Here is a 21,055-nt window from a genome sequence, read left to right as displayed (position 1 = left end):
AGTATTGTCTTGTAGGCAATGTTATGACATTTAATTTATCTTGTCTAGTTCTTGTCATTTCATTTTCTCATCCGGGGAAACAGGATTCCCGAAGCATTTGCTCTTGGAACAGTGGGACTGAGCTGAGAGGAGAGTGGAAGGCCTTGCTGCCTTAGTATTTTGTTCCATTGGAATGTTGAGCTGTTTCGTCTCTACTGCAGAAACTAGCAAATTGTGTAAAAGGAATAATAGAAGTGATATAATGGAGCTTTTAAAGAGCAAAGCCTTTAACATATAGCTTTAAAATCAAACCAAACTCCAATGGGTCTCTCTGTGTGTATCTGTGTGTAAAACATATAAATTAAATTGAAAATTGAATATATAAATAAAGTACACTAGGGTACATTTTATCCATTCATTTCTGCCAAATACACAACTATATGCTCATTTTTGAAAGAAAAATAACACAATAATTTTATTTTGTTCATTTAAAAAATTAACTAAAATAGAAAAAAACAATTTACACATTTCTCTCTTACTGACATAAAACTTTTTATATGTACTGTAAAATTTCCTTTACATATGATATTTATTATTTAATTAATTATACTTTCATTATAATTATGTAAATGTCTAGCTCTGTATATAGGATTGGAGGCCGAGGGCCGGTTTATTAAACAAGGGAGGAAGCAGGTAACAGAATAGCCAGCACCATTTTAAATGTGTGCTACAAAGTGGAGCTCTGGCTAAACCAGGGATCAAGAGCAATTGTCCGTATGCAGTGAGTTGCTGTCATATAGCAGCCAGCAACTTCTATATGGAAGGAAGGTGACCTGGTGCAAGAAGAGAGGGAACTGTCTTCCCTGGCAGCATTTGGCTCCTATGCTACACAAAAGCATCCCTTTACGATCTTACTTCAAAACCTATAAACAGTGCTAGCCTGTCCCAATCTATCTATTTCTTCAGTCTGTTAGTCCCAGTGTCTTGATATGAAGGGAAAGACTCTTATCTGCTGTGTCCTGTGAACACCATGTGTTTTCTTTGGCACATGGCTTAGATCATCCTATGACTGGGATCAGACTCTGAGTACCCAGTTTATAAATTTATTATTTCATGGTCTCTTTCCAAATACATTTAACAACTCTGCCTGTCACACCATCTACTTGGTGGATTGAGAATTATTTTCAAGTCACCTTGAGTTAATATTAGATTAGAGTTAAAACAAAGACAAATTACACAAATAAATTCATGGAAACAACTAGGAATGGATAGGAAGAACTTTTTCCATAAGTTGCTGGAGTGCACAGTGCATTTCCAGAGGAAGCATAGATAAAACACAGTCTGATGGTAAGCAAATGCCTTATCCAACGTTGGCGATGGCTTGGACATTCAAGGCTTTCTTACCAATTGTGATTTAGTGAATAAATGCAAACAACAAACCCATTAACAAGATCAACAAATATATATATATATATATATATATATATATATATATATATATATATATATATATATATATATATATTTGTATATACACACACACACACACATATATATATATATGTATACATATATATATGAAATTCATGCATAGCTTGCAAAGAAAACAAAACACTAAAAACTGTTTAAAAAGGAAAACCAAAATAAAACAAAACCCAATAATTGCTCATGTTTTCCATGAATCTTTCATAACAATCTGAAAAAGAGCAAAACACTAGGTGATAATCTAGAATTGGTAAGCTTCTGATAGCAACAAAAACTGCACATCATATAAATACACGAGTTCTAGTTTTAAGGTTTCAGAAGGGTCATTACACAGACATAACTAAAGACTTTCTATGTGGGCACCTCCTCCCTGCCTATTTACTAGAAGTTCACTAACTAGTAGAAGTGAGCTGACAGTGAATCCATTCAGCAGCTTGAACACATTCTCTCTATCTCTACAGAAAATATTTTTCCTTCTGTAACCTTCTTTACCTGATTGGACAAATTAACTTTATTACCTTCTCACCCTCATTGTAGAATCAGTTATTGGAAAGCATTTGATATTTTGTTCTTTCTCTGTGGATAATATTGCTTTGCATAGCTTCTATCACCAGCTATTATCTCTTCTGATTTACTTACTAGCACTTGGATTACATTTAAAAAATCTGAGATGCGTCAGAGAAATGAATCAGTGTGTGACAGCCCTTGCTTCCTAGTGTGAAGATCTGAAGTGCATTTGAGGGACCCCAGGAGCTAAAGGCAGTAGGTAAGAGGAAACCTCTCTGGAACACTGTGAGCTTCTGGCTTCCTCAATCCCTTCGTTAGGCTGTCAGTGCTCCCTCCTCCTGCAACTGTCACTTCACGCGCTGTGTGAGCTGGCTTTATTTCTAAGATACATAATTCTTTGTCCATCCCATTGATTAATAACCATATAGTCAAACACCCTTGAGCAAAGATACCCTTAACATCATAGCTTAATTTAATGGTAGAGGACAGTTTTGATTATTTATTAGTGAGTTCTGAACAGAATTCAGATCTGGGGAAATCCCACACCTACATTTTGTCTCCACCAATGTATACTGTTTCTGCTATTACAAACATGACTGGACATTATAGAAGCAGTCTACTTATACTTGCTGTCAGTCCTGAAACTCTCAATTTAAAACAAAAAGGAGTGAAAGTGTGGTATAACAGAACCCGAGAAGAGAACTTGTTTGTAGAGGAGAAATCTCAAATGAACAGGAGGGTGTGGTAGTTAATACATTTAATCCTAGCACTAAAGAAACAGAGGGACTATAATTACCCTTAGTTCCAAGCTATGCAGGGTGACACACTGAAACTATGTCTCAAGGGACAAAATATTTATCAGAAAAATTCTAACCAAGTAAGCAAATATTTAAACACAATACCTGAAACTTGAAAAGGCAGTTGGAGCAACGGCATGTCTGCATGCATGTAAGTGCTGTCTGAAAAACCCCACCACCTATTCAACTATGTTAGTGACTGAGAGCTACAAAAATCTAGATCCTGTAATAGGATCCAGTGCAATCATATGTGTATTGTCTTTCGAGATTTGAAAATTTGCACTGAAGCACAAGTATTCATCAAGGTATTTCTTAAGGGGAATGTCAATTTTGTGTGTGCATGTGAGAGACATATTCCAACATCAGAAAACTCACTCTACCTTTGTGCCACCTCAGTTTTCTAGATACGGTATTTCATTGACTTGTCAGGGACAATTGGGAAAGTTATGTAGCCACTCACATTCTAGTTTCTGCCTCCCATGTAATGGGATCACATGACAGTGTTTTGATCCATATTTATAATTATTGGCTGGGGTTTATAACTCAGTCTTCCTGACTGTAGTGTGACCTCCTTCCTGACTGAGGCATCTCTCAGACACAAGGCATCTCTTCTAAACTGTTAAAGTCTTATCCAAAGGTCAACTCCACATTCTGTCTGCTACCATGTAAATAAATAAATTAAAGTATATTCATCAAACAATTGATGGGGTTTTTTCTTTATTTTTGCTTCATTAGAGCACTAGGTCTTCTTCCAGGTAAGAACTTGGATGATGGGAATAAAATCTTGTTAATAACCAAAACTACAACATGTTGTTAGGACTTCTTTCCAAATACAAATGACTTTCTTCCCAAGTTAGCCATCTTTCACCCCAGTTACTCACCAAGACAGGAGGCTTCAAGCACTCAGCAGTCAGACAAAGATCCCCAGGTTTCTGCCACTTGATTCAGATTTCTGTCAAGAAAGCATGTCCTTGTAGTGTGCTGTGATGAGAAACTGCTCCAAGACAAGCTGAAATGTCATCTGGTTCTGGGTCTGCTGTTAAGGTTCCAAACACTAAGTAAACATCTAGAGTCATTGCAGGTCCTAATTTGTCCCAGAGTCGCTGTCATTTGTAGGAAAGTTGAACTGAGCACTTAGAGGAGTCTTGTCCCAATGCACAGCAGAATCATTTGTTAGAATAAACTGTGTTCCCACTTAAGATCATTTGCTTGTGACTTAGGCTTAAAGGGTTCTATGAATTATGAAGCCACCATGGCTCAGGTAAACTTTGGCAATTCAGTTTTTGTCTTGTGATTGAGAATCACTTTCAATGACTGATGATGTATAAAATGTATAAATAAAAAAGAGAAGAGACATAATTAAAGACAAATTTCAGCTAAGAGTTCTGTCCCAGTTGGTTTTACCCTCGCCTCACAGTTGACTAACCACTGTTAGAAAAACAAACGAGGAAACAAAACTGGTGAAAGAATCCTTTCTCACTGATTGAATCACAGATGGAATCCCAACTAAGACCTAGCTCTCCATTTCTAATACAATGCTTGATGCTTCCCCGGAAGGAGAACACATCCTAAGCAAGTCCCCATGGAGAAGGGGAGAGGACCACACTGGAGGGAATATTAATGCTGCCTGTGTCTCTCATGACTTCTGACCCCATGTTCTCACATATGGCTCATCTGAAAGCTTTTCAAATTTCCTGATTTCCAGAGAGTTTTGGATCCAAGATGCCGCATGAACAGGGTCAAACCCTTTGTAGTAGAATGATACAGAAAGCAAGAGGTAGCCAAGCAATGTCTGAAGAACAACAAAGAAAAGACAGAGAGTAAACCAAGCTCACCCCTGTAGGCAAAGAATTGCTTATATTTCATTTTGCAAAAGTAGGATGTTTGATAGACATGATATAAGGATGTGGTCTTGGGAGGAATTAAAATAGTGTAGCCAAAATGTAGTAGCTTTTGTTCTCCCTTCTTTATTTTTTGTTTTCATCTATATTCTTTGCTATATACTTGTTTTTCATATGGGTATCTTATAGCCTAGTCTGGTTGGATGCTCTGTAAGAATGGAGGATGAACTTGTGTGCTAATTCTGTGGATTCCATCTCCCAAGTGCTGGAGTTCTAGAGGTGCCCTACAAGGATTCTTACTTGTATTCTTTTTCTGTGTGTGTTTGTTTTGTTTTCTGTTATTTTTGATACAGTGCCACTTTATTAAGCCCTTACCATTCTGAGGAAACCTGTATTTTCATGCTCTCAAATTCTCAGAGATTCATCTGCCTCTGTATTCTAAATGCTGATATTAAAAGTGTGTGCTACCATGACTGACTTTTACAAGCACTATCATTTCAGTTTGAATTGTGTTCTGTGAAGTTTACATGCTGTGTTCTTAATCAGAAATACTGTGCTCTTATGTCAAGAATTGATTTGACTGCAACACAAAACATGAATACCTAAATGTTTTCACCCAAAAGAAAGATAGAAGCTCAGGTGTTAAAAATTCTACATTCAAGAGATCTCTTTGTCTTAGTCTCCTGGAATTAAAGGCATGCACTACCTTGCCTGGGCTTAAGCTTTTCATAGCCACTATGCCTCAAGATCTCCTTGCCAAGATACAGGTCAGAAACTTGTGTCTCCAAGCCTCAAGATGTGGATCACAATTTTGAATAATAAATTAAGGTGCTCAGCTGTCCTCAAGATGCCTCCTCATCTAAATTCTCTGAAGACTGTGCTGTCATAGTGAGCTTCAAAGTTCTCTATCCAATCGTGATTACCAGTCTTAACGTGTTCTATGATGCCAGTGATGTTGGTTTTCAAAGGAACAACACAGTCAAGTTGTATCAGACAAAGCGGGAGGATGCCCTTTTCATCACCCGATTTAGTTCTCCAAGCAGCAGCATACAAGTGAACAAGCTATGGTATAAGTGTGTGGAACAATTCATCTTACCAGAGAGCTTTGAAGGTACAATCACATGGCACAGCCAAGCTCTCCATGGCCTGATGTCTAGAAAACTGCACAGAGTGACCATGAATGATGGAGGGGGTGTTATCAGCGTCCTCACAGCTAGAGAAGGGGCACTGCCTCATGAATTCATGGAAAGTGTGGAAGGAGTTGCAGTGGCTTTATCTACACGGTTCAGGAAAACTATTACAAAGTCTTTATTCTTGACCCCAGAAACTTGCAGATCATATACAGGATCTGCAAGTGGAAGATGCATTACTACAGGAGGAAAGCAGTGTCCATGCTGATGTCATCTTCATGGATGTAGTGGATACTTTCTAGAATGTTCCTACAAAATTATTGAACTTCTGTAGATGGACTGTGGAATCCACCAGCTTCAGTTTGCTATCAAGACAGATGATGACTGTTACATAGATTTAGATGGTGTGTTTAATAGAATTTCTCAGAAGACTCTAGATGAGCCTAATTTTTGGTGGGGAAATTTCAGGTTGAATTGGACAGTGGACAGAATCGGAAAATGGCAAGAGCTGGAATACTCCAGCCCCACTTACCCTGCCTTTGCATGTGGGACAGGGTATGTGATCTCCAAGAATATCTTTGACTGGCTGGCAGGCAACTCTGGAAGGTAAAAGACCTATCAGTGAAGATGTCACCACGGACATTTAGATGGCAACCATAGGACCTGAAAGACACCAGGACAGCCTGTGGATATGTGAGAAAACCTGTGAGAGAGGAATACTGTCTTCTCCTCAGTACTCACCTCACCTGGAGAGCTGAGCAAACTCTGGGAACTGAAAGAACTGTGTGGGGATCCTTGCCAGTGTGAAGCAAAAGTACAATAAACCCCAAAGACCAGGGTCTGTTGTAAGTCTAAGGAAAGCCCTGGCTGGAATTGAGATGTAAGCAGTAGGGTATTACTAATGCTTGCACAGATCTTAATGAATCAGCTGTTAACTGTAGCCTAAGATTATATTTATAAATTGAAAGACCATTTATACCAAATTCTTTTTATAAAAATATTGCTAGTTTCTGGTCACTTATGCCAATTAGTAACTCATCATTACCATGTTTGTTTAAATGGCCAAATTCAGAAAATAACTCCCTTTGAATCTCAAGCAGGATTAAATCTCAAGCAGGATTACAAAGTAGCTCCACATCACTTAATTAGGCCAGAAAGAAACTACAAAGATGCAGTGAGGCACAGTTGTAACACACACCAAAGCATGGGTTCTAGAAATAGCAGTTTGTGGGTCTCTGATACAGACAACCTGGCCTTGAAAAGGAAATGTTGTGAACTGGAGTTTGATATATTACTTTTAAAGATGTTTATTTACATACATAGCACGTTTTTTTTTTCTGTTTAATGTAAATCCTGAATGTCTCAGCTTAGTACTGAGACACTTACTCTCACTAAACTGTTTTTGTGAGTATGAGTAAAAATAAACACCTCAGGGTTCACATCACAGGGAAGTGTAGGGAAGGCACTCTGCCTTGCCTGATGTTTACCTACGCTTGCACAGGAGGTGGTGATACATGCAAGACAGGCTCAGTGTAGGCATAACATAGGTTACAGGTTTGAAGATGTGTTTCCTTAGCTTAAAGGACATTTTTCAGAATGTCCAACCAAATCACTGTAGTAAACTTTTTAAATGTAGCCCACAGCAGATGTTAACTCTACTCAGATTTAGACTACTGTTTCTATTTCATATTTACATCTTGAATGCAGGAAGCTGTGAAAACAGAAAGGGCAGAAAAATCAATAGTAATCAAAACGTTTATTATATATTAATAGAGAACTAAATTGTCTTTTCCCAACAAAACATAACATCATTTGTGAGGGCAAAGGTTTTGTTTCTGGTGTATACATTCCAGTTGTTAAATTCTTATGGTTGGATTGTTGCCCTCACACTAGTAGGCGATCTTCTTTCTCCACAGAAAAAAAGCTGTGATTGCTGTAGGTACTTTTCTAGCTCAATTTCTGCCTGGCATCTAAAATTAAAATCAAGTGGGGAGAAGTAGGACAGATCTGATGGTGCATATTATCCGTGCCACCCTCCGATGGCAGGTGAGTTGTGAAGTCAAAGGCTGCCTCCATTTAGAGACTGTTATGTATGGCTCACAGTACTGTGGAGAACTAGGCTTAGCTTTGTATTTTTGTTTAGCAACTTACCCTGGAGCATTCGTAGAACAACAGAAGTTCTGACACAGGAATTTTGAGAAGAATGATCACAGTCCCTTTAGCTTTTGAGTGGTCATGGGGGCCTATCACAGAAAAAAAAATTTTAAATTATGACTACCTGTAGAAACAGCTCAGGTGAGGCATCCATTGACTGAAGACTTGAGTCATTCCCCTGGGCGATTCTTTTAACAAAGTGGGAAATGGAGCCAGTGATTGACTCAAGTGGTCTTGACAGTGAGGCATCATACAATGTTAGTAGCATTTACTATTTCTTCCTCAATCTGAATAACCAGAAACAGTTATCTCACCAAAGAGGACAAAATGTAGACCTTTGTGATAACTTCTTAAGTGGTTGCAGAAGATCCCTGGAGTTTGTGTGTGTGTGTCAAAATTTTTTATTCTAAAATAGAGATTGATTCTCACAAGTTGCATAAAGCACAGCATTTATAAAAACAATTTTATAGAAAAATAATTGAGTACATTGTGATACTTGTGGAACACTATGCTATTGCTTTAATTTCTTCTTTATTTCTTTCCAAATCAAGAGATCCTTGAGTATAGATTCATTTAGTTTCCTGGCTTGTGTAGGCTTTTTGCTGTTTCTGTTGTTTAAAATCCAGCTTTAAACCATGGAGGTCTGGTAAAATACGAAGTATTATTTCAGTTTTCTTGTATCTGTTGAGGCTTGCTTTGTGACCAACTATATGCTCAGTTTTGGAGAAGGATCCATGATGTACTGAGAAGAAGGTGTATTCTTTTGTGTTTGGGTGAATATTTTATAGGTGTCTATTAGGTCTATTTGGTTCATAATGTTGGTTAGTTACTTATTTCTCTGTTTAGTTTTTATCTGGATGACCTGTCAGTTGGTGACAGTGGGGTGTTGAAATCTCCCACTCTTAATGTGTGGGGTTCAATGTGCAATTTAAGCTTTAGCAATGTTTCTTTTACAAATGTGGGTATCATTGGCTTTGGGGTATATATGCTCAGAATTGAGAAATCATCCTGCTAGACTGTCCTTTGATGAGTATGAGGTTTTAGGTGTAATTCTGATACGTCTACCTTTGTATGTCACCTGATCTTTCCCCAGCCATATTTAATGTTCTTTCTCTGTTGTGTAGATTTTATAGTTTTGATTTTTATGTGGCAAGTGGACATTCTTTCCCAGTGCAATATATTGGTGTTCTTAAAGCTTCTTATATCTTTATAGGCATCTCTTTATTTTGATCAGTAAATTTTCTCTATATTTTTGTTGAAAAATATTTCCTGGGTCTTTGCCCTAAGAATTTTCTTCTTCTAATCTATTATTCATATGTTTGCTGTTTTATTAGTCTCACATATTTCCTAGATGTTTTGTGTCAGGAATTTTTTCACTTAACATTTTCTTTTACTGATAAATCAGTTTATTGTGTCTTATCTTCTACACTTGAAATTCTGTCTTCCAACTCTTGTATTTTGTTGGTGATGCTTGTGTCTCTAGTTCCTGTTCAATTACCTAGATTTTCCATCTCCAGTATTCCTTCAATTTATATTTTATTTATCACTTCCATTTCCATATCCAGGTCTTGAGCAGTTTAATTCATCTTTTACCTGGTTGATTGTACTCTCTTGGATTTCCTTAAGGGAGTATTCATTTACTGTTTAAGGGCCACTATCATCTTCATATAATTAGATTTAAGGTAATTTATTTTGCCTCAGCTGTGTTAGAATGCTCATGGCTTGCTGTAGTAGGATAGCTGGGCTCTGGTGGTGCCATATGGCCCTGGTTGTTTTTGATTATGTTCTTGAGCTACTGCCCTGTTCTCTTTGTTTGGGGTTTCTGAGTATTTCTTTGTTAGTTGGATGGATTTTGGATGTTTTCTCCCTTGTTTTCTGTTTCCCTCTCTGGTTCTGGCCTGAATGGCCTGTGCTTTTGGTGACCAGCAAATCTTCAGATCAAGTAGAGTGCCTTTGTTGGGAGTTTTATGCCTGCATTATCTCTGGTGTTTGGGTGTCACTGTGGCCTCTGTGGTTCAAAGTGTCTGTGAGGCCTCTGGGTTTCTAGAACAGCATGTCCTCCCATAAAGCAGAAGTCTTCTCCCAAAGTTGTAGACCGGCATATGGAGATTATGGGAAAGGGTAGAGCTGTGGGTGGTTTGGAGGGCTGTGATCCCTAGGACACCCCTGGCCCATAGAAAAACAGCTGGAATGGGGTGTAGATTAGCTATTGGGTTATTTTTAAAATGTAGTATTTTTCTTAATTTTATGTGCATATCATTTTATGCGTATAGTGCATTTTAATCATGTTAACCCTTTTGCTTGTCCTTCTAAATCTTCTAGATCTATGTTCACATTTGCAAAATTTCCTAGTTTTATATATTCTCTTTTTATAACCTGGCAAGGCAATTTTTACTTTCCATATAATCATAGGTGTGTAAGGTTTTTCCTGGTGCCTGGTTCACTTACTAGGAACCACATTCTTGTGGAAAGCTGCTTTTTCATGCCCAGATTCCATGAACTGTCAATAGCACCTCAGTGAGGACTGGGGTTTTATGAACTCCTCTCTCTTGCTAGAATGTTAATCAACCTAATAGTCTGTATGTGTAATGGAGAGAATTACAGCTTTCATGAGTTCGTCAGCACAGTTGTCCTGTCAAGGCTAATAGATGCTATTTTCTCTGATACTTTCACTCAACTGGTTCTTTGAATTTTTCCATCCTGTTTTCTATGATGTCATCTAAACCTTTGGTGATGCAAAGCAATATGGATACCCCATTTGTGACTGGACATTAAAGAGTCACTCATCTGCACTTTGAATACTGTCATATCCATCTTTACAGCACAGAGAAACTTCTCTGATGAGTTTTTAATGTTTCATTAATCTATTGGTGTAGATACAAGAATTTAAAGAATAGGATGGCAATGTCTATTTGACAAAATTAAGACATCTGTTATCAGTGGAGCCTGTAAGGTTCCCTCCAATGAACTCGTGGCCTGATTTGTAGTACCAAGATGCCTGTCAATTATTAGTTCTCGATCAGTGGGCCATGACCAGTGGAGAACACACATTTACGTTGATATTAAAAGTCCACAATCATTATACAAGTTTTTGTTACAACAGTGGTTTTGCTACAGAGCAGTGTGTCATTTCCTGAGACTATTAGATATTTATGCATTCTAATAGTCATGAACCACAGGTTGAGACTCATCAGTATAGAGCAAGCCCCAGATCCAAACAAAAAGTGGCTGGTTACCAGAGAAATAGTTGGGATACCAATGTTTGAATGGGAGTATCTGACTAAAGTGGTCATTGATGAAATTCAGTGTTCACGGGTTGGTAAGGTTATTTGTGCCTTTCTTCCTCTAACATCCTGGATCTCAGGTGCTCTAAAATGCACCGAGAACTGATGAAACATGTGGGTCAATATGAACTTGATTTCTCGTGTCCTGTCTCCAGTTTGTGCTTTATTCAGGAGGAGAGTCTTGGTATAATGTTATAGTTGGTAACCAGGAGCAATGACAGTACTATGTATTATTTTTAGGTATATCTAGATACTCAGAACAAATACACAAGGGAGGCATCCCACATATAACCTTTTAATCAGTCACCTATAATTTGAGATAAATGTAATACTCTGTTAAATATAAGTCCAAAGAAACTTTCACATAGGTAGACATACAGAAACCTTCCAAATGGATTTTCAATCGTCTTTAGTGTCTCTTACCACCTCCTGGCCACTTCATCTATTTCCCCAGTTTATATATCAACCAGTTTTCTGAAGTGATTAAAATATACTGTGAGTATAAATGTGTGTGTGTGTCAATGTATGTATGTATGTATGAATAATTGTGTACTTGTATACATAGGTATCCTTGTTGATTCTGTGTTGGGAATTGTACATAAATATTGGTATATATGAATTTATCTCCTCACTATAAATTATACATTTTATGGTGTGAATCTGTGTCATTTTGACCTTAAAATATAGTTTCATTAAAATATTGATTTTTATATAAGAGTATATTTTTAGAGTTTTCTTTGCCTCCTTTTCTCTCGCAAATAACTACAAGGCATTTCCATAACTGTTCTAGCCCATCTGGATCCCAAATAAAAACACAGAAACCTGGTGTTTTTATTAAGAAGCTGCTGGCAGTAAGATGGGTAACCTATTGAACCTGACTAAGATGCGGACACACACCGAATGCACAGGTACTTACTGTCTGGCCATCTCCTCGGTCACTTCAGCTGGTGTGCACCTGTGACTGCTCTTTCATCATGGCCTCATGGAGAATCCCCCAAGTCATTCCACAAGATCTTGCCACCTCTCTCCTTTCTCCCTGTTTTTCTTATTCCTTGGAATCTCTATACCGAGACCTGAGGCCCTGCCATTTTTTCTTCTCCTGTCCAGCTACTGGCTGACAAACACTTTATTAGCCAATGAGAGGTGATAGAAAAAAGTCTTTACACATTGTTGATAGAGCAGATCCTTCAAAAATCATGACAACGCCAACATCTGGATGACAAGCAATCTCTGGGAACAGCAATCAGCTTCTGAATACATGGTACACAAAAGCAGCCCCACTATGTTGATAGTTTAAAAAATGTACGTGTGTCAAGTTCTCAATATGCACATGTGACACTCATTTTGTTGTCCACATGAGTGTAAGGGTGTTTCAGGAACTTTGAATCGAGTGATGAAGACCATCTTTGAATTTGAATGACACCATCCTATAGGCTGATGTAGAGTCTTAATATAAAGGGCCAAAGAAAGGAGACCTGAGCACAGAAATTCACATCTCTGCTTTTTGACTGGGAACTCGATGTTATCACACAGCATATGTTCCTTTCTCCATAAATCCATCTCTCCCACCACTTCTACTTTATCCTGATGGACAGAATTCCAGATGGGAGAATGAAAGAAACCTTTTCCTCTTTGAGTTGCCTTTGTTAAGTATTTTGTCAGAGGAACAAGAAAAATATATAATACATCTATCAAATGTTTTCTCACAAAGTTACTACTGATCATTCCATATAATGAAAGAGTCAATTATATGAAGGTTACTTTTTCAAACTATAGTTTTAGCATTGCAAAACAGATAAAAATATATGATAACGTATAAGAAAAGAAAGATATCCCAGGTTCATATCATATTTTGAAGGAAGCTATCTCTTACCTAAGCAGGGTAAAACCAGACTGGAACTAGATTTCATATTGGTAATGAGAACAAAGGGGCAAAATAAGGGAAAGAATATTTCTAGAAATGTAAATATATTTGATTCCCATACCACTGGGTATTTTAAGCAGGTCCTAATGATGGCCACCATGGAAGAGAATGAGTAAGAGATGACAAAGGTACCCAACAGGATGAGGATAGTCTGTGTGGCTCTGTCTTCTGGTGAGACTTTCAGAAAATGCTGAGCACTGTGGATGTGCTTTAAATGCCTCTTATGTTTGTAGAGGATACTCACCATGGAGACACTTGAGCAGGCCATGAGACCCAGACACAAGGCATCAGAGAAGCACACTAAGATTATATACAAAGTAGTCGTCACACTTCCAGAAGCAAACAATGAGCAGTATCCATAAGTCAACCTGTTAGTTGCATTTTTCTTGTAACTGGGGCCTGACACTCTCAGTGGAGTCAAGATGTTTAGAAGCAGGTCCACAAGCCAACTGACTGAGCAGGAGGGACTGATGTACTTGGCTGCTCTGTATTTCAGCTTCATCCACTTGGAGTTCCTGGGGCTGATAGTGATTGCTTGGAAACAACTCAGTAGGCACATGGCATAAAGGGACATCCCCCTTGTTATCCGGGAAATATACACAATCAATTTACATCCCATGTCATCTAGGAAATTCTTAAATCCAAAATATGTCATTGTCTGCGGAAACCCTCTTAAGATGATAGTCAAGCAGTTAGCAATATTCAAGTGCTCTATAATCAGGTCTTTGGGCATTAAATGCTTTTCTGTAAATATAAAAATGATATAATAAAATAGGATTGAGGAATTGCCAAACATTCCCACTGTAATCTGGCAGAAGAGAAAAGTTTCTATTGCAAAGTTTCCAGGATCCATTTTCATTCCTATAAAAAAACAAAACAAAACTTATTTTGGTCCAAAGTCACTGAACATGCATTATGAGTATGCGCTATTCTTGAAGTAAGCATAAATAAAGCATTCATTACCTCAGGGTATTTAAATAGTTCTCTAACTGCAAAAAAGGTGTTTAAAACAGTTTTGTTTATAAATTATATATTCTCTATTATATTAATGTAATGAGAAAATCGGACATGTTTACTCGAGTTTAGTATTTTTTTTTTTGAACATGGAGTATTTTTTATGCATCTTTAATTTTAGAAGTCAAGAGACAGAGACAGACATATCTATTAATTCTTTGTACCCTTGTCTATGGTGGCAGTTGCAAAAATGTTAGGGATATATACAGATAAGAATGTTATAAAATAAAAAAATTAATCTGTATTTTTAATTTTGAATAAACTCAATGTTTTGCAGTGAATTTTCAAAGATGGACATTGACATTATTTGCAAAATTCCATGAAACATTTCACAATTCATCAAGAAAAAATGACACAAATATTTGAAATGCATAGTTAGAATGAGTGAAGAAAAAATAATTCTTTATTTTAAGATTTATCCTGTTTTTACTTAAATGTATGTTTAATAGGTTGCATGTGAATTTGATTGCCAGCAGAAACTAAAGGCTTGTCATCTTCTACAGCTGTGTTTACAGACACCACTAGGAACTAGGAAATGAACACAGATGGAAAATAATAGGAGGATGAACTCTTAAACATTACTCATCTCTCTACCTTAAAAAATATTTAAAACTAAATTTGGAAAACCTAAAATATAAAATAAATTGAAATGGATTCACAACTTGGATAAATTTCCCATAAAGCATTCAAAAATGTCCAAAATGTGTGAAGAAAATGGCTCAAAATTGCCAACCATTAAGGGACTATAATGAGGGGATGGAAGTGAAAACTGCGATGAGAGATCATCACATACTGAATAAAAAAGATGTTAGTTAAAACAAATTACTGTAAGAGTTAAAGCAACTTAGTATATGGAGGACAAGAACCCTAGTGCATACTCCATAGTGAAGTAAAATATTGTAGAAGAATAAAAATTAGTATTGTTTGTCTTCAACATAATTGAAAAATAATTATCACATTCCAATTGCAGTGCTACTGCGTTGCCTGCATGGTAACTCATCAGCTCTTGTTAATCGTAATAAGAAAGGCTGTGCAGGGAATCTGTCACCTAAGAGCACACAAAGCCACACAGAAAATGACAAGTATTGAGTAGGACACAGAAAATGACCAATATTGAGTAGGAAGGATAAAGGTATTCCATCCCAATACCCTGCTGAGGCAGAGCTGTTCTCAGGAAGAATGTAAGATACAATCATTTCTTTCTTGAATGGTTGGGGTAACTTAGAGATCAGACCTTCTGATCCTAAAAGAGCCTGTGTACAATTTATATCCGTGTGCACAATGGGATTATATTTATATCCCTCCACTGGACACAAATATTAATGTCAAATTACTTTTGAACTAAAATGCTAAAATTCTAAGAGGAAAATATTAGAAACACAAGGTCTAGAGGCAAACATAAAACAACAGCACAGGAAATGAACCAAGAATTAACTAATGAACTGCATCAAAATAAAAGCTTTCTTCACATTAAAGGAAACTACCAGCCAAGTGGATGTATATAACCTATTGAATGGGAGAAAATCTTTAATTTCTGTATGTCAATCAGGAGCTTAAAACCCACATGCATAAAGGCAAATACAGATTAAAAAAAATCTCCCCATAAACTTTCCAGCAAACAAGTAGTTCAGAAAATGGGCAAGGATTTCTTTAAAAACAAAGCACCAATGGACAGTGTTCCTGAAAGTATTCAATATATTTACCTATCAACTAAATGCAAATTAAAAATTCTTTACATTGCACCCCTTAGAATGATTAACATCAACAGAATAGACCACAAGGAATGCAGATTATGATGTGGAAAAAAAGGAATCTTCAATCTATTATGGGAGGAGGTTAACTACTTTGTTCATTACAGAAACAAACACGAAGATTTCTCAGTAAAATAAAAAGGATTACGTTATACCACCTCTATATAGTATCTGGGCATATACCAAAAGGACTGTATGTTCTGTCACAGAGGTGCTGCACATCCATGTTAAGTACATAATTCAGAGCAGGAGAGAAATGATGTTCATCAGCAGATAATTGAAGTGTGGTATAAATACAGAGTAGATTTGTAAATCTGTAAAAGAAAGTATAATCATGAAACTTTCAGGAATTAGATGGAGTTACAATGATTTTAGCAACATGACATAGACTTGGGGAAAATAAAGAAGACATTCTGTCTCAAACACTGATGTGAATCACAGTCTCTATATATGTAAGTGTGGATAGAAAGTAGTTTTGGACTATAAATGCAAAGAGGAGATCACAGAGTAAGGAAAAACACTTGTTGAGGAATCAAGGGGAGGGGTGGTGGTGGAACAAATGTGTCATTAAAGTGAAAAGGATTATATATGCAATGTGTGTGTGTGTGCATGTGTGTGCACGTGTGTACATGTGTGTGTGTGCATGTGTGTGCATGTGTGTGTGCACGTGTGTGTGAGAGAGAGAGGGGGGGAATGGAAGAGAAAAGTTTAGGAAGAGAATGAAAAATAAATTTAATGGAAAATATAATGAAATCTAATTCTTAATACAATGTATGCTAGTTAAAATGTAAAAAAACAAAGTCAAATAAAAACAGGATTATAGTTTCATAGTAAATTTCGCTATTTGTAAATAACAATGTTCATAGTCAGTCAATGAAATATGAACAACTTACACTCAAATCTTAAAAGTTCTTAGGAACATTCTTGTCTTATTCATCTTTTAAAAGAACTGAATTACACTGGAAGAACGGGATTGAACCCAGAGTCTCATGAACATAAGATGAATACTCTTCCATTGAGTTACAATCCTACCCTTTTTATATGAACTTTATATCTGTATGACAATTTGCAAAAGAATGATATTGGTAATCTGTAGTTTTTCTAACACAGTGGCTGTGTTGTTATTTGTGCATGAAAAAGTCTTGTTTGTGTCCCTAGAGTTTTCTTTGCAGAACCTGTCAGAAGTGTTCATTTATCTTTGATTTATAGAATGTGCTTTAAATTCCAATATTTTCTCCCTAAAATCAATGTATTTGTTAAGACCTATTTCTTACAGTTTATTAATTATTTTGCTATTACAAGCATCTTTCATAGTGTAGGTGCCCTATGAGAAAAAGAATAGTTTCTTATGAAAGAGGAATTGCTGTTTTATCCACTAACTTCACTCCTTAGTATGAGTAAAAAGAATTAAAATAAGAGTCTTAAAGAAGTACCTCCTTAGTCATGTCCACAACAGAATCATTCCCAGGAGCAGGATATTGCAATCATTCCACATTTCCATCATCACCAACAACAAAAACTGTATGATGAATAAAAAGTGATGTACACAAACAATGGTATAAGAACTATCCTTTATAAAGAAACTAAGCATATTTCAAAACATGGATATGACTAGAGACACTGTTTTAAGTGCTATGACCAGTTACATTGCTGTATAATTTTTTGTTATATATTGTGTTTTCATCACAAACTTAAGACTACATTTTAACTACAGTGACCCACGGCAAGCTCACAGAAACTAAAATGATAATGAACAGTAAGGCTGCTCTGCAGGTAAAGGGGCTTTCTATCCTGTCTGATGACCAGGGTTCATTCCAGGGTTCCACATTAAGGAAGGAGAGACACAGCTCCTAAAACATAGCTACTAACCTCTCTACACATACACTGTATTAGCTGCATTTGCCTTCACAAAAATAAATGAATTGTGTAATACAAATTAAAAAAAACATTAAAGTGATGATTGAAATTGCTGCAAGAAGAAGGTGACTTTTCCAGGGACACAGTCTCAGGTTCGTGATGAAAATTTCCTGTGACTCAGTTCATGACTGAACTGTATACCCACAATGGTTTGCAGAAGTATAAAATGTTTGTGGTTTGACATTAGTTTTAATCTTAAATATAATATATAATAAGTTCATGTTACATTATACAGTACAGTAAATGCAGTCAGGTAAAGTCAAAACAGACCTGGACTCATAGATTAGTAATATCAAATTGAGGGTCACAATGATGAATTTGCATTTTTGTCTATAAGAAAGAATTTGAAGTATATTAGATTGGGGTAAAATGTAGAGATTTGTTTTCATTTGGGTTTCTCTTTCTAATAGCAATACCTGGCCTCAACCATATATATATATATATATCTTCTGAAACTCTTCAGATTGGCCATGAAAGTAGCAATAGAGAAATCCACACATACCTATGTCTATTTTCCAGAAGTAGAAAGGCCTAAGTAGACAGGCTTCACCTGCCATGGCCACTGTATTTATTTGTTTTTGCAGATAACACAGGATCTGGAATCATATAAAAAACAAGTTTAGGATATATTTAGTGAAACATAGGAATAATCATAGAAATATCTGTCATATTTCTGACTATTTGAAGAACCAAGAAATAAAACATATTCCTACCATGATAAATATAGTTCATTTAATTTATGAATTAATATTGATGCTTCCATAAAATTCAATTTTCCTAATAGAAAATCACCTTATAATTGTATTGATAAGATGATTTCCTTAACTAGAATCAGTATTCTCTTTAACCCATTATTTGAATCCTGCTCTGTAAAGATAAAAATATAATGTAGAGTTTTTAAGAAGCATAAAAACTTATGAGTAGGAGGAATAAATGAATAAAAGTACTTTAAGTTATTAGGATAAGATGTGGTTGTAGTATATAGCTTTTCTAGTCATTGCAAATAGATTCACAGTGGATGTGAATCTCACTATCACCAGTAAAGAAAAATAAAATATCCAATTAAATCTTTCTTTAAAAAATCTAAAATTTAGGAGGAGGCATGCAAAAAAATAGAAAGAGGAGACAGACATACAGAGAGAAGAGAAAAAGGCTAAGTGAAGGAAGGAAAGAAGAAAATGAGGTGATATCTGTGATAAGAGTTACTCAGTAGCCACTTACAGAAGGAAAGGGGTTAACATGATGTAGGCAAGTATTGCAGACAGTCGACTCTGCCCCAAGTTGTAAATATGCCAATTTAATCCAAAAGCCCATTCACGTTCCAATGCCTAAACTAAACCACAGTCCCTTTTCCCTACGATGTACGCCTTAAGTTCTCTCTTTGCTTCATCCTTTCTTCCTTACGTTATCTCTTTCTTCCCCCTCCTTTCTTCATTCCTTCCTTCTTCCTTCCCTTCCTTTCCTTGTTTGCTTCCTTCCTTGTTCCCTCCTTTTCCCTTTATATTAGTAAAGCTGATGTAATTTTTAATATAGATTCTAACTACAACTAAAATTAAGAGAGACTGTTGTGAAAAAAGTAAGATGCTTCCAGGAGCACAAGTATGACTTTTCCCAAACCTGCTACATAATGTCTTCATTTCTTACTATTCCTGTGCAGTGGTCACTTACATCAATGCTGGATGTCACCATTGTAGCTGCTGTTGTGAGAACTGAGTCAGCTGAGGCTGTGGTGAGACACCCTCCCTCACTCAAAGGTTCATGATCTAGTATTATTTCACAGAAGACAAGTCATTTTAAACTCAGATCTAGAACCATGTTGACAGCATCTTAACAAGAGTCTGAGGTAACTTTTAAATTCCTTGGTCCTGAGTTGCTGACAGAATACAAAACAAATAGTAGTATGGATTATAGGAGCAACGCCAAGAAAGCAACTGGGAATCAGAATAGGACCTTTTCTCTCAGCCTTTGAAACACAAATAGGATGACATAGAGGCATGCAGAAGGCATAAGGTCTCATTGCTATGAAGGTATAATTTGATGACCTTGTCTCTGGAGGGTCCTTCCCTGTCACCCAGAATCTTAGACAGTTTCAACATCTCAAGTTTGTTTGGTCCCAAAGATACTCAGGACAAATGGCTAGCTGAGGGGCCTATTAACATATCATATCAGATTCTGGCTGCCAGCTTCTTACAGCATTGCAAACAACCTCTTAGAGGGTTTGGCTCCTTTTAGCACTACCCCTGCCATCTAAATTAAAACTCTTTGTACCCTCATCGTTCCTTCATTCCTCCTCATTTCTCTATCCTTTAAAACCCAGATATGTTGGTCTATGGGCTTACTACTTAGAAGAAAATAGAGCCATCCCTGACAGTGAAAGGGACTGAGCAGAGAGGAACAACTGTTGGTCTTGTTTCTTCTCGGGGTCCTCCTTGTCTTCTGGGTTCCTCTCATGTACTTCTGTTCTTTTGTTTGCCCTGTTTTCTTTGACTTCTTCTGTTGCTCTCCTCACCTCTCTTCTCTCATGGCCTGGTTCTGTATGTGGGCTATAATTTCTCAGTGACTTAGATGCTTCCAAATGCTTCTGAATGTTCTCTCCTTCATATCTACAATAAAAACCTTGTCAATGAGAACGTGGTGTGGTCATGTCCACATTTTCACTCAAAAAATGTGCAATTATTAAAGTATTACATTCTTCAGGTTAAGGTTTTGAAATGATTAACCCATGTGTGTGTGTGTGTGTGTGTGTGTGTGTGAGAGAGAGAGAGAGAGAGAGAGAGAGACTCTGTTGACTCTTATGTTTTAGAGAAATTCATTGTATATGTATAAAACAATTTATACACATTGGGTACGAGGTTGGGCAAATCATCTCAGTGTGAGCTTTCATGAAGATGGCTGATGGGAGTTTAGCTTTAATTTAATGCAGGTATAGTAGGAATGCATACCAAAGTAGCATGTTTCATGAAGTATTATTATATATGGGGGTTTTCCTTTATCAATATAATTACAAAAATGTAAATATGATTATAACTGTAGCTATGCTTCCAGTAGCAGTATGAGAGATTTGTCTTTTGATAAATCTTTGTAGACTTAACGTTGGTAGAATTATATTTTTTAAAAAAATGGTGTGAAAATTAACAAAATCAAAGCAGGGATTAATAGAATAGAGGATCACTTGGGACACACCCTGCCAGGACTCTGCCTGCACCCAGGAGCTCCACAGCACCACAGTCAGCTAACTGGGCACCTACCCTGCCAGGGGTCATCTGCCCTAC

General features: G+C 36.7%; 1 protein-coding gene and 1 pseudogene across 1 annotated transcript; one reads left to right on the top strand and one right to left on the bottom strand.

Moving 5' to 3' along the window:
• The first annotated feature begins 4,020 nt into the window (after nt 1–4,020).
• LOC127669228 (UDP-GalNAc:beta-1,3-N-acetylgalactosaminyltransferase 2-like) lies at nt 4,021–6,562 on the top strand (annotated as a pseudogene).
• A 6,477-nt stretch (nt 6,563–13,039) lies between these two features.
• On the bottom strand, nt 13,040–13,975 carry LOC127669879 (vomeronasal type-1 receptor 4-like). The gene has a single exon (XM_052164099.1). It carries the CDS (start codon nt 13,958–13,960, stop codon nt 13,040–13,042), a length of 921 nt encoding a protein of 306 aa, XP_052020059.1. The 5' UTR covers nt 13,961–13,975.
• Between the last annotated feature and the right edge of the window lie 7,080 nt (nt 13,976–21,055).

This window comes from Apodemus sylvaticus, chromosome 19 (genome assembly GCF_947179515.1).
Source record: "Apodemus sylvaticus chromosome 19, mApoSyl1.1, whole genome shotgun sequence".
In the NCBI taxonomy this organism is placed as follows: Eukaryota; Metazoa; Chordata; class Mammalia; order Rodentia; family Muridae; genus Apodemus; species Apodemus sylvaticus.
Note: the sequence above shows the minus strand (reverse complement) of the source record. Positions and strands in the feature narration are given on the sequence as shown.

What these genes read in the sequence shown, in the direction of transcription:
- LOC127669879 (XM_052164099.1), bottom strand. Translation starts at nt 13,960, where the DNA reads ATGAAAATGGATCCTGGAAACTTTGCAATAGAAACTTTTCTCTTCTGC.